This window comes from Myxine glutinosa, unplaced genomic scaffold (assembly GCF_964187855.1).
Source record: "Myxine glutinosa unplaced genomic scaffold, kmMyxGlut1.1 SCAFFOLD_447, whole genome shotgun sequence".
Classification (NCBI taxonomy): domain Eukaryota; kingdom Metazoa; phylum Chordata; class Myxini; order Myxiniformes; family Myxinidae; genus Myxine; species Myxine glutinosa.
This window is the reverse complement of record NW_027616545.1, coordinates 67997-82500: the sequence shown is the minus strand read 5'-3', so window position 1 is coordinate 82500 and position 14504 is coordinate 67997. Positions and strand designations below refer to the sequence as shown.

The 14504-nt window shown below is 42.3% G+C and overlaps 1 protein-coding gene across 1 annotated transcript in view; it reads right to left on the bottom strand.

Annotated features, from left to right (window-relative positions):
• The window catches only part of LOC137432406 (exonuclease mut-7 homolog), an 85506-nt gene that overhangs the window by 24941 nt on the left and 46061 nt on the right, over window positions 1-14504 (bottom strand). The window contains exon 9 of the mRNA XM_078768777.1: window positions 12997-13128. Within this exon, the coding sequence (XP_078624903.1) occupies window positions 12997-13128 (132 nt within the window). The remainder of the gene's footprint in view (window positions 1-12996; window positions 13129-14504) is intronic.

The window sequence follows — 14504 nt, the reverse complement described above, 5'->3', positions numbered from 1 at the left end:
TACGTTACGCACATCATGCTCCCTGTAAGCCAGGTAAGTGCATATTAGGGTGCATCAAACGCCCAACTATTTTTAAAAAGATGTTGGATTGATCTGTCTCCAAATTTTATTTTGTTCCAATCATAAAATAAAGTTGCTATGCAAAATTTGGTAAGGTTTGGACATCATCTTCTGGGTCCACCTCACCATTTCATATTTTGAGTCGGTGGTATCAGAGTTGGAAATTTGACACGCAGCTGTTTTGAGGCCCATAAATAAAAATGAAAGGATTGACTGATTGCTACATATAATAACTCTTTGTAAAGGTATTATTGTGCTCTGTAGCAATATATCATCATCATAGGGATAGGGATACAATTCATTTATATACAAATAGTCAAAATAATGATTTTTTTCAAAATATGGATATAAAGCTAAATGAAGAGTATTTTTAAAATATAATTTATAAATTAAAGAATATCCTGAATGTTGTAGTCATCTTGTCTTTACAAAGATCTTTTAACGAGACAAGATGATTAAAACAATTATTAGGCTATACTCTAATAAAATTGGATAATTGATTTATTTGTTGTACATAATTATGAAATGAGATTATTGTTACTAATACTACCTTTTTCTTTCAGATAAAACAATGGATGGCACAGTAAAGAAAGCATCTGTTGCAACAAGAGAGTCCACCAAGGTGTTTGGTCTTGGAAGTGCCATAACTGAACAAGATTCCCAGATCAATGGCACCAGACTTCCAACTTGTTTACAAGTACTACGTTGTTTCATGTGGCACACGGAAGATGGCAAACTTGAACGACGCTCTCGGTGGGAATCAGCAAAGCTTGTACTGCAGAAAGTGACACCATTTTATGGCAAGGCTAATATTCCTATCATCTCTGAACGCAAGGCTATTGAGAAAATTATCAAACTTGCAGATGATAATTCCAAGCTTAGATCAATCCCTATCAACCGAAGAACAACTCCAGCAAGCATCACAAAGGTGAATCAAATGGAGATGAAATTTATGGAGACATTTCCTTGTGGCCCAATGATGCTAGTTCTCACATCAAGAATCCTGAAGACTTAGCATTCCTGGAATCTATGAAGACAGATCGCTGTGCAACATTTGGCTGCCAAGATAAACTGTTGGCAGATAAGATGCAGCATAAAGTGAACCGCGAGGAAAAAGAATCAGAGACGCGAGCAAGTATGGAGCTGGAGTTCAACATAAATACTACAACCACTGTGTATAATATTAGTGACAGTGATGAAGAAGTAACTCTTGGACCTTCAACAAGCACACCAACAACCTCAAGAAGTCATCATCGTTTAGTTAGACCTGGCACATCAGTTTTCATTCCACATGACATCCTGAAGAGGCCCCAGTCTTGTTTCACTGGCAACAAGGATGAAGATGACACCAACCCAACAGGCTGCTTTCACAGAAGCTCTTATTGAAGAAACAGGAGGGGATGTAGCGAAGGTGTCAACATCATATGCTACAGCAGATAAATCAAGACGCAAAATTGGACAGCATATTGCTACTACCTTTAAGGACAAATGGATACCACCGAAGCTTGCTACGTTGCACTGGACTCAAAGCTGCTTCCATGCTTAACTAACCAAAACACTTTTGAAGAACGCCTAGCTGTGCTTTTGGGTTCTCAAACTGATATGAAGCTGCTGGGTGTTCCATCCTACAAGCCTGGAACAGACCGTAAATCTGGAGATATAATTGCTCAGCTGACTATAACCTACTTGAATCATGGAACTGCCAAGAGAATGTTGTCAACTTGACATTTGACACAACTGCATCTAACACCGGCCACATCAGTGCAGCTTGTGTACAATTCAACAACGGCTTAACAAAGCTCTTCTGTGGTCAGGCTGCAGACACCACATTGGTGAAGTCATTCTTACGCACATTTTTACTGATCTTAAAGTTGAAGCATCTAAGTCACCAGATATCTTCCTCTTCTCAAGGTTTCGCAAGAACTTTGAAATGTTTCCACACACATTCAATGAACCACTTTCACGATTTGATCCATCTCAACTAAATGAAGCAGCAACAAGTTTGACAAGTGACTGGCAAAATAATGTTCTCAGACTCTGTCACACCGAGCAATCTCTAAGACGTGATGATTATTTGGAATTTGTTGATCTGTGTACTGTATTCCTTGATGGTGAAGTAGCTGAACATCAAATAACCTTCAAGCGTCCTGGTGCACTGCATAAAGCCAGATGGATGGCGAAGCTCCTCTACTCAATCAAATTATGTCTCTTCGAAAAACAAATCGCTGATCTTCCAGCAGGTACAATTACCACAGAAAAACAAGTGCCAAAGATCAGAGAATTTGTCACGTTTGTCACTCTAGTATACAGCTCCTGGTGGATGACATGTACCTCTGTCACCGATGCCCCATGGAATGACCTGCAGCTCATCTCCAAACTGAAACAGTATGAAGCTGTCAATGCTGGAATCTCAAGAAGTGCCCTGAAAGCCTTCAAACGACATCTCTGGTACCTCACAGAAGAGATGGTTCCACTTGCCCTCTTCAGCTCAGTTGTTCCTCATGACCATCGCCGTGCTCTGGCAGACAGACTTCTGGAGGTTCAGCCAGATTTTCCAGTAACCAACCCACAAGGACGGTTTGGTACTGGGTTTGGAAAGCCCAGATTTCCTGATGACTTGACTGAGAAGACCACTCTGGCTGATTTTGTTGGACCAGATTCATGGTACCTATTTCATCATCTGAAGCTTGACTGGGCATTTCTAGTTACCGATGTTCAAGAATGGACTAACTCTGCAGCCTACCAGACATCATGGACTAATGTTGAAGCCTTGAATGTGGTGAATGACTCTGCAGAAAGGGGAGTTAAGCTTAGATCTGACTTCCTTTCAGCAGCCAGAAGTGAAGACCACTACCAAAATGTGCTACAAGTTGTTGAGCACAACCGCAAGGAGCAACCGAATCTTCGAAAGCGAGCAGCTCAAGACTAAACTGTCAGAAATATCCATGAAAACTACAGTATCTTTGTTTTGTTTCTATTTTCATGTTCATCCATAGTCAGATGTACTCGTATTAAGATGATAAATGCTAAGATTGTGTATATATATGATTCTACTGTAATAAAAATTATATCATTCTGGTATCTATAATACATATGATTATACCAATAAAATCATGATTTTGACTATTTGTGTATAAGTGAATTATATCCCTATCCCTATGATGATTATATATTGCTACAGAGCACAATAATACCTTTCCAAAGAGCTATTGTATGTAGCAATCGGTCAATCCTTTCATTTTTATTTATGGGCCTCAAAACAGCTGCGTGTCAAATTTCAGACTCTGATACTACTGACTCAAAATCTAATTTGCTGAGGTGGACCCAGAAGATGATATCAAAACCTTACCAAATTTTGCATAGGAACTTTATTTTATGACTGGAACAAAATAAAATTGGGGACAGATTGTTTTCTTGACATAGGGGCGTTTGATGCACCCTAGTGCATATCGAAGTGAAATATACTATCAGACCATCACATTAGCTTGAATTCTATGCCATTTCAAAAGATCGGGACGCTCCTGGTGCGTTAAGTACGCAAAACTAGCCGAAACAGCATCTTCGGGAAGAAGAGGAAGGAATTCATATATCTTATTTTGGTCTCTTTCGTTATGCTAACGAGGAAGGGAAACTTTGACCATGAATAAAAACGGAACCTCTGGACCGATCGGTGTCAGTTTGGCTGCGTTTGATAGCCCAGGCTTAGGGCTTTAAGGATATCAAGGTGATTTTTAGCTATTCCAAAAAAAAAGATTTGACCCCTGGGAGGCCCAAATGTACCTCGTTCAAAATTCTGACCCATATGTATATATATATATATATATATATATATATATATATATATATATATATATATAAATATATACATATATATATATATATATATATATATAAATAAATATAAATATATATCAATATATATCAATATAAATATATATAAATATAAATAAATATAAATTTATTTATATTTTAACAGCTGTTGTATTTTAACAGCTGTTTTAACAGCTGTATATTAAAACAGCTGTTCACCACCATCTCTTATCTTCCCCCATCCAAAACCTTGATCTTTTCTACCTCCACTAATTTCACCCCAGATCCACTTTGAAATACAAACTTCTTTCCTGGAAGTCCTTGCAGTGTCCATGTTTTATACCTATCCCACCTCCCCCCAAGCCCTCTCCCTCCCACAGATCTCTGGATGTCCAGGCTTGCGGACTTCCACTCTGGCCGTAGTCAACATGTGGCCCTGAATGGGTTTCTCTCATCTCCCATTCCTGTTCAGGCTGGAGTTCCCCAAGGCAGTGTTCTGGGCCCTGTGCTTTTTCTGGTCTTCATCAATGATCTCTCTGACTCTTGAAAATCCTCTCTATCTCTTTGCTGATGACTCCACTCTCTGCCGCTCCATTCCTCATCCCCCTGATCGGCAGTCTGCAGCCTCCTCACTCTCTGCAGACCTGGACAAAATCACAGACTGGTCAAACAAGTGGAACATGTCTTTCAATCCTGACAAATCTCACACTCTTACTATGTCTCTCCGAAAAGACCGACTGGAAAACCCTCCCATCTATTTTCTCAACAATCCTCTCCAAGAAGTTATGTCGCTCAAGCTTTTGGGTCTCACTATCTGCCATGATCTTTCTTGGGAAAACCACATTTCCAAGCTGACCTCCAAAGCCAGTCGCCGACTGGGCATCCTCCGTCGTGCGAAGTCCTTCCTTGGCACACCTGAGCTCCTCAACACATACAAGGCTTTCATCCTCAGCTCAATGGAATACTGTTCCCCCCTCTGGGCCGGTGCTCCTGCCTCACACCTAGCTCGGCTTCACGCTGTTGAAACCAAAGCTTTCAGAATCATTGGAATCTCCTGCGATGAAGCTCCGAGGGCCTTTCACTCACTCACCGCAGGCAGGTTGGTGGTCTTTCCGTCTTCTACCGACTCCTCTCCGGCCTTGCTCCCCCAGCTCTCTCTGTGCTCTGTCCCCCAAATATTCCTACAGGTCGCACAAGATCTGCCAGCAACCCTCTTCTGGTTAAACTGCCAAAATCTAGGCTCTCTGCTCACCTTCACTCTTTCATTCCCCTTTTCTCTCGCCTCTGGAACAAACTCCCCACTCCCTTCAATCCCACTCCTCCCTCCAGGTCTTTAAAACAGCTGTTCACCACCATCTCTTAACTTCCCCCATCCAAAACCTTGATCTTTTCTACCCCCACTAATTCACCCCAGATACACTTTTTTGAAATTCCAACTTCTTTCCTGGAAGTCCTTGCAGTGTCCATATGTTTTATACCTCTCCCCCCCCCCCCCCCCCCCAAGCCCTCTCCCTCCCACATTTCTCTCGATGTCCCTGCTCTCAAATGTTGTGTTTGTGTCCTTCCCCCTCTCTCCCCATCTTGTCTACTGCTCCCCTTATTTTGTGTTTTATGTGTCGGTTTGACGTTTTGTGTGATTAATGTTAGCTCTTTCACGAGTCTCGATCCTGTATACAAAAAAAAAATATATATATATATATATATATATATATAAAAATGTAGAAATAAATAGAAATAAATAGAAATAAATAGAAATAGAATAGAAATAGAATAGAAATAGAAAATAGAAATAGAAAATAGAAATAGAAATATATATATATATATATATATATATATATATATATATATACAGTGAAACCTCGACTTACGAGTGCACCAACTTACGAGTTTTCTGAGATACGAGCCTTCTGAGATACGAGCCGTCGCTCGGGCGGTTTTTTGCTTTGAGATGCGAGCCGAGATCTGAGTTACGAGCTTACGCCACCCGCCACTAGGTGGCCCAACGAGCGTTCCAGTCACGTGGTTATCTTGCCGTGCAAGCACCTTGCCGTATATCGCTGCTGCTTTGTTTTCGCATGTTGGTTATTTTGGAAAATTTCTTAGTTTTAACCATGGGTCCTAAGAAATTGAGTGCCAAGGGCAGTACTGAGAAGAAGAAGAGGATGATGTGCTTGGATATAAAACACGCAATCGTCGAAAAACATGAGCGAGGTGTGCGTGTTGTCGTCTTGGCGAGGCAGTACGATCGTAGAAGTACGATCGAAACATTTTGAAAGGGAGGAAGAAACAAACCTCGTTGGACAGGTTTTTATTGAAACGCCCTGCAAGTGAAAGCGAGGAAAGTGTGGCGAAAAAGGCAAAAGTCATCTCCTCCACCTCCGCCAGCATCTTCGTCTGATCTTCAAGGTAAATACACTTAATAAAACCAGTTTATTTCTTTACATTGTGGCGGACACGGAAGCTCACTGGCGTGGTGACATCATTCCGCGCACCAAGTGGGCGGCGGCCACGCCGAGGGGTAGGCGTGGCCTCAGGATATACACCGGGCGCGCAGCTCGGAGCGCGCCAGTGTTACAGTGAGCTCTTGAATAAAGACTCTTACAAATTACCGCGTTGTCCGCTTCCTCCTTGTTTACAAGCAGCGCGCGTAACGCCGCTTATTATGTACAGTATATACGAGGTCGTGCTTGTTTATACATTATTTGTTATTTATAAAGTACATTTTTCTTATTTAAAAACACGTAACAAAAAAAATTGGTGTGGTTTTTTGGGGGCTGGAACGGATTAATAGCATTTCAATGCATTTTAATGGGGAAATTTAATTTGAGAAACGAGCAAATTGAGTTACGAGCTCGGTCACAGAACGAATTAAACTCGTAAGTCAAGGTTTCACTGTATATATTAATTTTTTTTATTTTTTAAGAGATAAGTGAAAAGGGCATCTCACTAGCACATATTCATGGTATTTCTATCAAATTCAAATTGAGTAAATAAATACTGCACAATAAATTGTTGCTTATCCAGCCCCCACCTCAACCACTTTAACCACCTCCGTGCGGTAACTGTCCATGTCGAAGTGAAAATTTCAAGGTTGACCGTGATTTAATCAATTTCATACAAAACGCACCTGAGTGGAGAATGCACCTTAATGAGGTCTAAATCACATCGGGTATCAATATCAGAATGAACTCCAAGTAATCCTAAAGGGGTTCACAAATAACCGATTTGTCGGCAGGTGGGACAGATGGCACGAAAGGATGTGCACACAGGCTTAAGAAATACCTGTATAATGATTAACTGAAGGATAGCACAGACATGGAAGGAATCCCGAATGAGGATAGATAATCAACAAACCCAATATCTTAATGAACAAATGAATTCATTCCTCTAAGGGTCCATGCACAAGCATTCACACTGAGCCGGGTGAGATGCATGAAGCAGGCAGGAAGTCCCAGACTGAACAGGTTCGGGCGGCAGGCGGGGTGGGGGAAAATGGGGAGACGACAGAACATCCCATAAGACCCGTCTAAGGAAACAGAGCAGCGTGCCTCCTCACACTCAAGACATCTTTGTCAGCGTTCGCAAGGTGCCAGCCAACGATGCCCTACCGCACGCATAGCAACAGCATCATTGCCCAATCGACAGTGAAGATTGCCATCCAATGGCCATCATGACCACCAGGCAACATGATCCAATGGCAAGCCGCATTAATGCCAATGAGAGATGGCCATAATTGAAGGCTCGTTTCTTGATGAGACGTCATAGGATGAGTGCTTCCTCCTCTTCCACTAGTGTGCGTGAGGGGAAAGGAGGGGGAGAGGAAGGTGGCCCACAATGCAGGGGAAGCCCAGAATGCCTTCCTCTCACCCAGCTCCCCCTCTCCATAAACAAAACAATATTAAATAAAAGTTTAACTTTGGCTTGCTCACAACTTACTCGGCTGGCTCACGAATGACCTTCAGGAAGCGGATAAGCTGCATCTTCCACCTTATAGGGTCAACATGCGGCACCGGAGTCCACACTCCGATTTGTAATGTCCTCTGTGCAACTTGAAATGGGCACTACCTATGGAAAGGCAGGGCCACCCAAAATCCCTCTAACTGAACACAATAAAACTGCAGGTGGACAGAGCAGCGTGCCTCCTCACACTCAAGACAAAAGTGGCAGACACAAATTCTGAGAAATCACTCGAGACTTTTAGAAGAATTGTATCTCTGTACTCAACACACAGGGCTGACAGGACAGATTGCAGGTATGCACATTCCCATCTGCACTGTCTAGCCTTATTTAAATCTTGACCCAGCTACAAACTGTAATCCTTGTATTTTGCATGCAAGGCGAGCCATCAATGTGTGCACCGTCCACCAGATGAGCACCAAGCTGAAGGAACCACCTGATAGCACGAGTTATTGATGTCTGTTAGAGATCCGAGTTATTGATGTCTGTTAAAGATCCCACTGTGTTTTTCACGAAGATGATGCGAGTTATCGCCAGCACCCAAAACAAATTCCTGCCACTTTCAGTCGAGTATCATGTTAGATTGGCAATCTATCGAGGATTGTTCCGAGCCTCGAAATTGCTCTCGACTTATCGTGAATGCCCTGAAGCTCTGTCAAGAGTATGGGCCTCCATTATGATTACTCATCACACCCAAAAAGCCAGAACCCATAATATTGAATTCAGTGGCAGATCCACGTGGTCATAATACCAAACCAAATTGCTACTTTTGTAAGGGATACCAAGGGATCATTTACAGCCTTGTGAATGAGAATGGGACAGCTGGATTAATGCCATCTGCAAGACAACATGCTCTGGGATAAGCAGCGCACCATGCTGGCAAGGCAAAACAGTTTTTGGTCGATTTGTACTCGAACAAGACTCAAAATCATACATTACTGGAATTACTGTTAAAACTACAACGGCAATCGGTAGAGAGCATACCTCCACCAGGCTGAACAGTTTACGTTTTCTATCCCACTGATAGGCCGGATCTGGATCCGAACCTGAACCAAAATATAATCGGCTTGTTCTCGTCACCTAACCAACTCGTCCACCAAGTTTATTCATAACTCGTCCATAACTTTTTAAAATATCATCTAATATATCGTTTTTCACCCGACCTCTTTTTGAAAAACTTTTTGAAAACTTTTTGAAACATCATCCTATATATCGGTTTTGGTCCCATCTCTCAATGGTGAAGAATCACTTGAAAAAATAAAAAAAATTATTGTATCCGGATCCCGATCCAGATACCGTCCAAAATCGAATCACTTCATCATTGTGACACACCCAAGCTGTCTTACAAAGTTTCGTCAAAATCCGTCTATAACTTTTTCAGATATCATGTTATATCTCGTTTTGGGCTACATTACTCAATGGTGAAGAATCACTTTAAAATTACAGTATGTGGACTCGGATCTTCACCAAAATCGAAAAAAATTCGTCCTTTTCACACAACCAAAATGTCCACCAAATTTCATCCTAAAATGCATCCACAACTTTTTGAGATATCCTGTTCACAGACAGACAGACAAAGGTGAAAACATCACCTCCACCTTCGGTGGTGGAGGTAATAAGTGACTTTGTTGCTAGTCCTGCGAACCCGACAGAAATGTCTTATTATGTACGACATGGCAAAGGGGTCAAGCATCTTTGTGCCCCAATGATTTAGTGGTAGCAAACAACGAAGCTTCGAAAAGATTACGATGGAAAAAAAAAATCTGCATCAGGTCAAAGTGATCATTTCCCCACGAGGTAATCACTGCAACATGCTCAAACAAAGTGGCATTGCAGAACGGCGCCATTAGTAAAACGCGGGAGCAGAGGTAGCAATAAAATGCAACCAGCTTGCAGTGCAGATGTGAGGTTATGGAATGCCGGATGAGCTTTATTGGTCACCGGAAGTGTATAAGGACACTCAAGTTTGGAAATAATTGTAGTGGCGTTCCTAACGGCATAGAGGAAGAACTTCATGATGGTGCAACATTGTACAACAGCAACATTTACGACTGCTGGAAACGGCCACCCAGGGATGTTATGATTAGCAGTCTGAGCAATGTGCAAACAACACACACTGTAGTGACAAACTAATACAGCTAACATGTACCGATTTAGTATGCACCGTTCTTTTGGACCACAGTGGCTGTGTTGTTACAAACGCACGTGTTTTTGGAGCTCAGGGCCTGGCATAGGATCACACAAGATTATCTTAACATGACATCATGATCATGAGGTTTCTCTGACATCTGCAGCTATTGACTAACAGAACATCTATAATACCAGATTTCAAGGCTATTCCACCTTGTGGCCTGCACTGTGGAGTGGGAATACCTGTCCTTGTTGAAGGCTCACCCAGAGTCTGGAAAAGAACAATTTCATTCAATGCCTTTAACAAGAAAATGCAGACCGTGAACCTGGGTGAGGACTGAGGAGGTACAGTTCAATAATTCATTTCCTTCCTGCTGGGATTTGTGAACGGCTTTCCGTTCCAAGCGCAAGGGCATCCCGGGTCATGTTTGAGAACTATTCTCAGCAAGACAGAAACCAGCACCAAACAGCAGAAACCTGTCAAAGTCAAGTGCAAGATGCTCGACTGGACATAAGCTTGTTGAGAAAGACGACTACATTTATCAAAATGTGAAGTGCTGAAAACGTTTGGTGAAAATAGCATTGTGGAATGGTAATGAAGGAAGGGGAGCAAACAAGGCTGACAGTTTATAGCTGGGTCGGGATTCTAACCCAGGCTAGACAGCTTAGCGGCGAGTGTGCGTACCTCTAGACCATCCAGTCAGCCCTCCACTAAAATTATGGGATAGCCACTACACCCTAGGGCATGTTTTCAGTCACACTCTGCTGGTTTTCTTCCATAGTCTGTGCACTTCAACTGAAACCAGACGCAGCATCCCACCAGAGATTACCAGGAAGTCCACAAGGAAAGCCAAAAATAAATAAACCTCATCAAAAGCCAAAACCCATTACTTTTGGCCATACACAGTGAATACTGAATAGTCGTTGAATCCTAAGTGGTAATATGTTCAATCAATTTCTGGAGTAGTTGAAATTACCTGTGCAATTACATTTTGAACTTTGTGCTTCAACTCTGGCCCATGTTCACTCATGATGCAGCCAAATTCCATTTTCCAGTTGCTATTGATCCAAGGAAATGTTTCACTTTTAGGTGCCTGCGCTACACGAGGTAAGCAGCAAATGGTGGAATATTTGACTCCGATCGCCGACTCAACCTACGACCCATTCCTGTTCTTCCTCCGCACAACCTCATTTCCCTTCGAGTTCCATTTACGATTTACTCACACAATAGAAAAATAACACAACATTCAAGAATAACACAACATCTCCAAGGAAAGAATCCAACACAAAGAACAAAAACTAGAGCTTCCAGGGAAGCAGAACTCAACTGAACTGACTGGACAACTTTAAAGTAGGTCAGTTGTCTGTACTAGATTTGACTTAAGATAGCAACCTACCTTGTGTGGTAAGAGTCTCACACACCAAGTTTGATCAAAATCCATAAATATTTGTGGACGTTAAAGTCTTAACGTCGTTTCAGAGCTGAAAACAATATGGCGGCCAATGGCGGACATTTTGTGATGGATCGGGTTGGAATGCAATAGCAACCTACCTTGTGTGGTAAGGGTTAAACATTCTAAATTTGATCAAAATCTGTTAATATTTGTGGACACTAGAGTGTTAACGTCGTTTTCATGACAAAAAACAAAATGGTCGCCTAAGTCTGCCATTTTTCAACGGATCGGGCTGAAATGTGATACCAACCTGGTATTTGGGGTTAAGGATGCTGCACGTCAGGTTTGATCAGAATCGGTTGATATTTGTGGACGCTGGAGTGTTAACGTCGAAAAGTTAACGGACGACAGGCGACGGATGCCGGAGGGTTCAGTATGTGATGAACTCGTCCAGTTGAGTTAACAAATCTACACAAGTTTGGGTTTGATGAAGCATTGAAGCAATGTGGTAATGTTACATCTAAAAAGCATTGAGGCCTAAAAAAATGAAGGACTTCTGACATCTTTCAACTCTATCACCACCACGCAAACTACATCCATGGCATTTAGAATCAAATAATCAACCCTCGGATGTAAATCCCCCACCATACTCATAATCATCGAACCAGCCCATAAATTAATCTTCTGCAGGACAACAGCATCCCTGAACACATGTGTAAGGGTTTTTTGGCATACTCGTCGTGCTTTCCAAGTGCGGGTTGGAGAGCGTCAGGCCAGGAATTTGGAATTTGGTCAGGGTGCTGGTGATAACTCACAAAATATTCATCGAAAGACACTGTGGGATATTTTTAAGATCTGCTGGAAGTAACTAATGCTGGTAGGTGGGTTTCAAGCTTAACGTCCATCCGAGGGATGACACACTCATTGGTACAATCACCTGCCTGCAAAACAGCAACGTGACGGTTTATAGTCTGGTCGAGTTGTTCATCCTGTCAGACCTCTCAACATATTAAAGAATGAATATGAATGATCGTTTTAAGGCCATTTTCCCTGCCCGAGCAGGGGGTAGCCTTGCGGGTCCCCTGACAATCATGGTTCCCCATGTGAGGCAATGTTTTATGGCCGGATGCCCTTCCTGGCACCAACCCTAAGTCGCCTCTGGCGATGCGCAGGGATACGGTGTACCTATTCTCAACCAGGGTACACACCGGGATCATTCATCCCAGCAAACTGGTACTCAATTTGCCGACCTCGGAAGGATGACAGGCTGATTCAACCCGCCTGGCGTTAATTTAGCGATCCACCGGGATTCGAACGCAGGATCTTAGGATCCCAAGCCGGCACCCTAACCGCTAAGCCAACACCAGGCTATATATTAAAGCTCTCAAGCAGGCTCTCAACATATTAAAGGATCACATTAAAATACTACTAAGAATATTAATACACAAGTGTCGGTTTGATCACACAGGAAACCATACATTTGGCAAAAGGTCATTCAGTCAATCAGATGAAAATTAATCCTCCAATGGGATTACCTTTTAGTTGTGAGCGCATTGGCTAATGACCTTTTTCTCTGTCAAATTCCCTCCCAACCTCTCTCTGCCCAGACAGAATCACAAGGATAATTGGCAGAGGGAAATTGTACCTGACAACGGCTAAAGATGTCGGCTGGAGTGACGTACACGTTGTAGTGTTGCAACACACGTTTAGCCTGCTCACGGGCCTTTTCCGTGCAGTCCACGAGCATGCAGCGGCCTTCACCAACTTGAGAGCGCAACTGGCAATGAGATGGAGAGACGACAAGTCAAAGAGTGCTCACGCGGTTATAAGAAGGTGCACGTCGTGAGCATGGCTCTCTTTAGCCTCTTGGAACAATATGAATGGTCCATGGTGTAGAGAACCAAAGCGTTGGATCCCAACGTTCCTAACCTGCGATGAGTGACCATTAATCGAGGCAATGGTCGATAATGAAATCATAGGTATCAAACATCAGTCATATAAGCTCTCATCTCTGGTTAATAAAAGCTTTTATGGTCGCTTGTAAAAACAGCAGCTGGATCTTTTCATTGTCAAATCACACCAATCAAATCTCTTGAAATCGCTTTATAAATGGAACAATAACAGGGGGGGCCTTGATGTCTCTGAGGGTCACACCAGCATATGGTCATTTAAAAAGCATTTGTGACGTTCATCTTGTGGCAATGAATGACACGCAACACCATTTTAATCCTCTAATAACCATTAAAACAATTAAGCATTAGATCTAACTTTAATTGGAATCTCGTGTTTTCCCAATTTGGGAAATTGGAAGACAGTTGAGTAAGACTAAATTGCACCCACAGCTGAAACTGAAGAACATAAATCAGGTTTCAGTTTCTCCCAGCCAACATTAGGCTGTACTCCTTGGATCAAGAGAAGCTTCAGTTATTCCCAGCTACAGGGACTGGATAATCCCTTGATTACCCAGTCCCTGTAGCTGTAGTAACACAAACGGTAGCTGCAACACGTGATAAGTGCCATGGAGAATGATAGGACTTCGAGTGGGACAGATCTCATCATGAAGGTGGTCAACCTGCTGTACCTCAAGTACAGCAGGTTGACTAGCAACACCTGGGATGAGGTGGAGCCACTCACAATTCAGAAGTGCTTCTCCCAATATTCAGAAATCCAGAAGCCAGCATGTTCCTAAGGATATAATGTGAAAAAGAGCATTTTCGTTGATGGTGTTGTCATTTGGTTGCCTTCACATGCACCTTTCCTATAATATACGTACGAGCAGAAGTATGGTGATTATTTACGACCAACGATTGAATCTTGGATGCTCTGCTCTCTTTTCCGAGCAGACGTGAAACATTCACAGAAACACCTGCTTGTAAAAAACACTTTTTACTAGTCCCAAGAGTGGTATTTATACACATTTCACTGTAGTTCAGAGAGAGATGTTAACTCTGAGACGAGGCTTCACAAGCAAGACTAGTTCTTCCTAGACTAAACAAACAACAAACCACAGCTTTGCAATAACCATGGTTCATAAACCTTTGTAGAAATGACATTCCATTTGTCCAAAAACTAAGTGCCATTTTCAAAGAGCAATGATATTCTTTTGTAAAATCCATCATATATCGGGTTTTTTCATAAATAATCAAATCATAC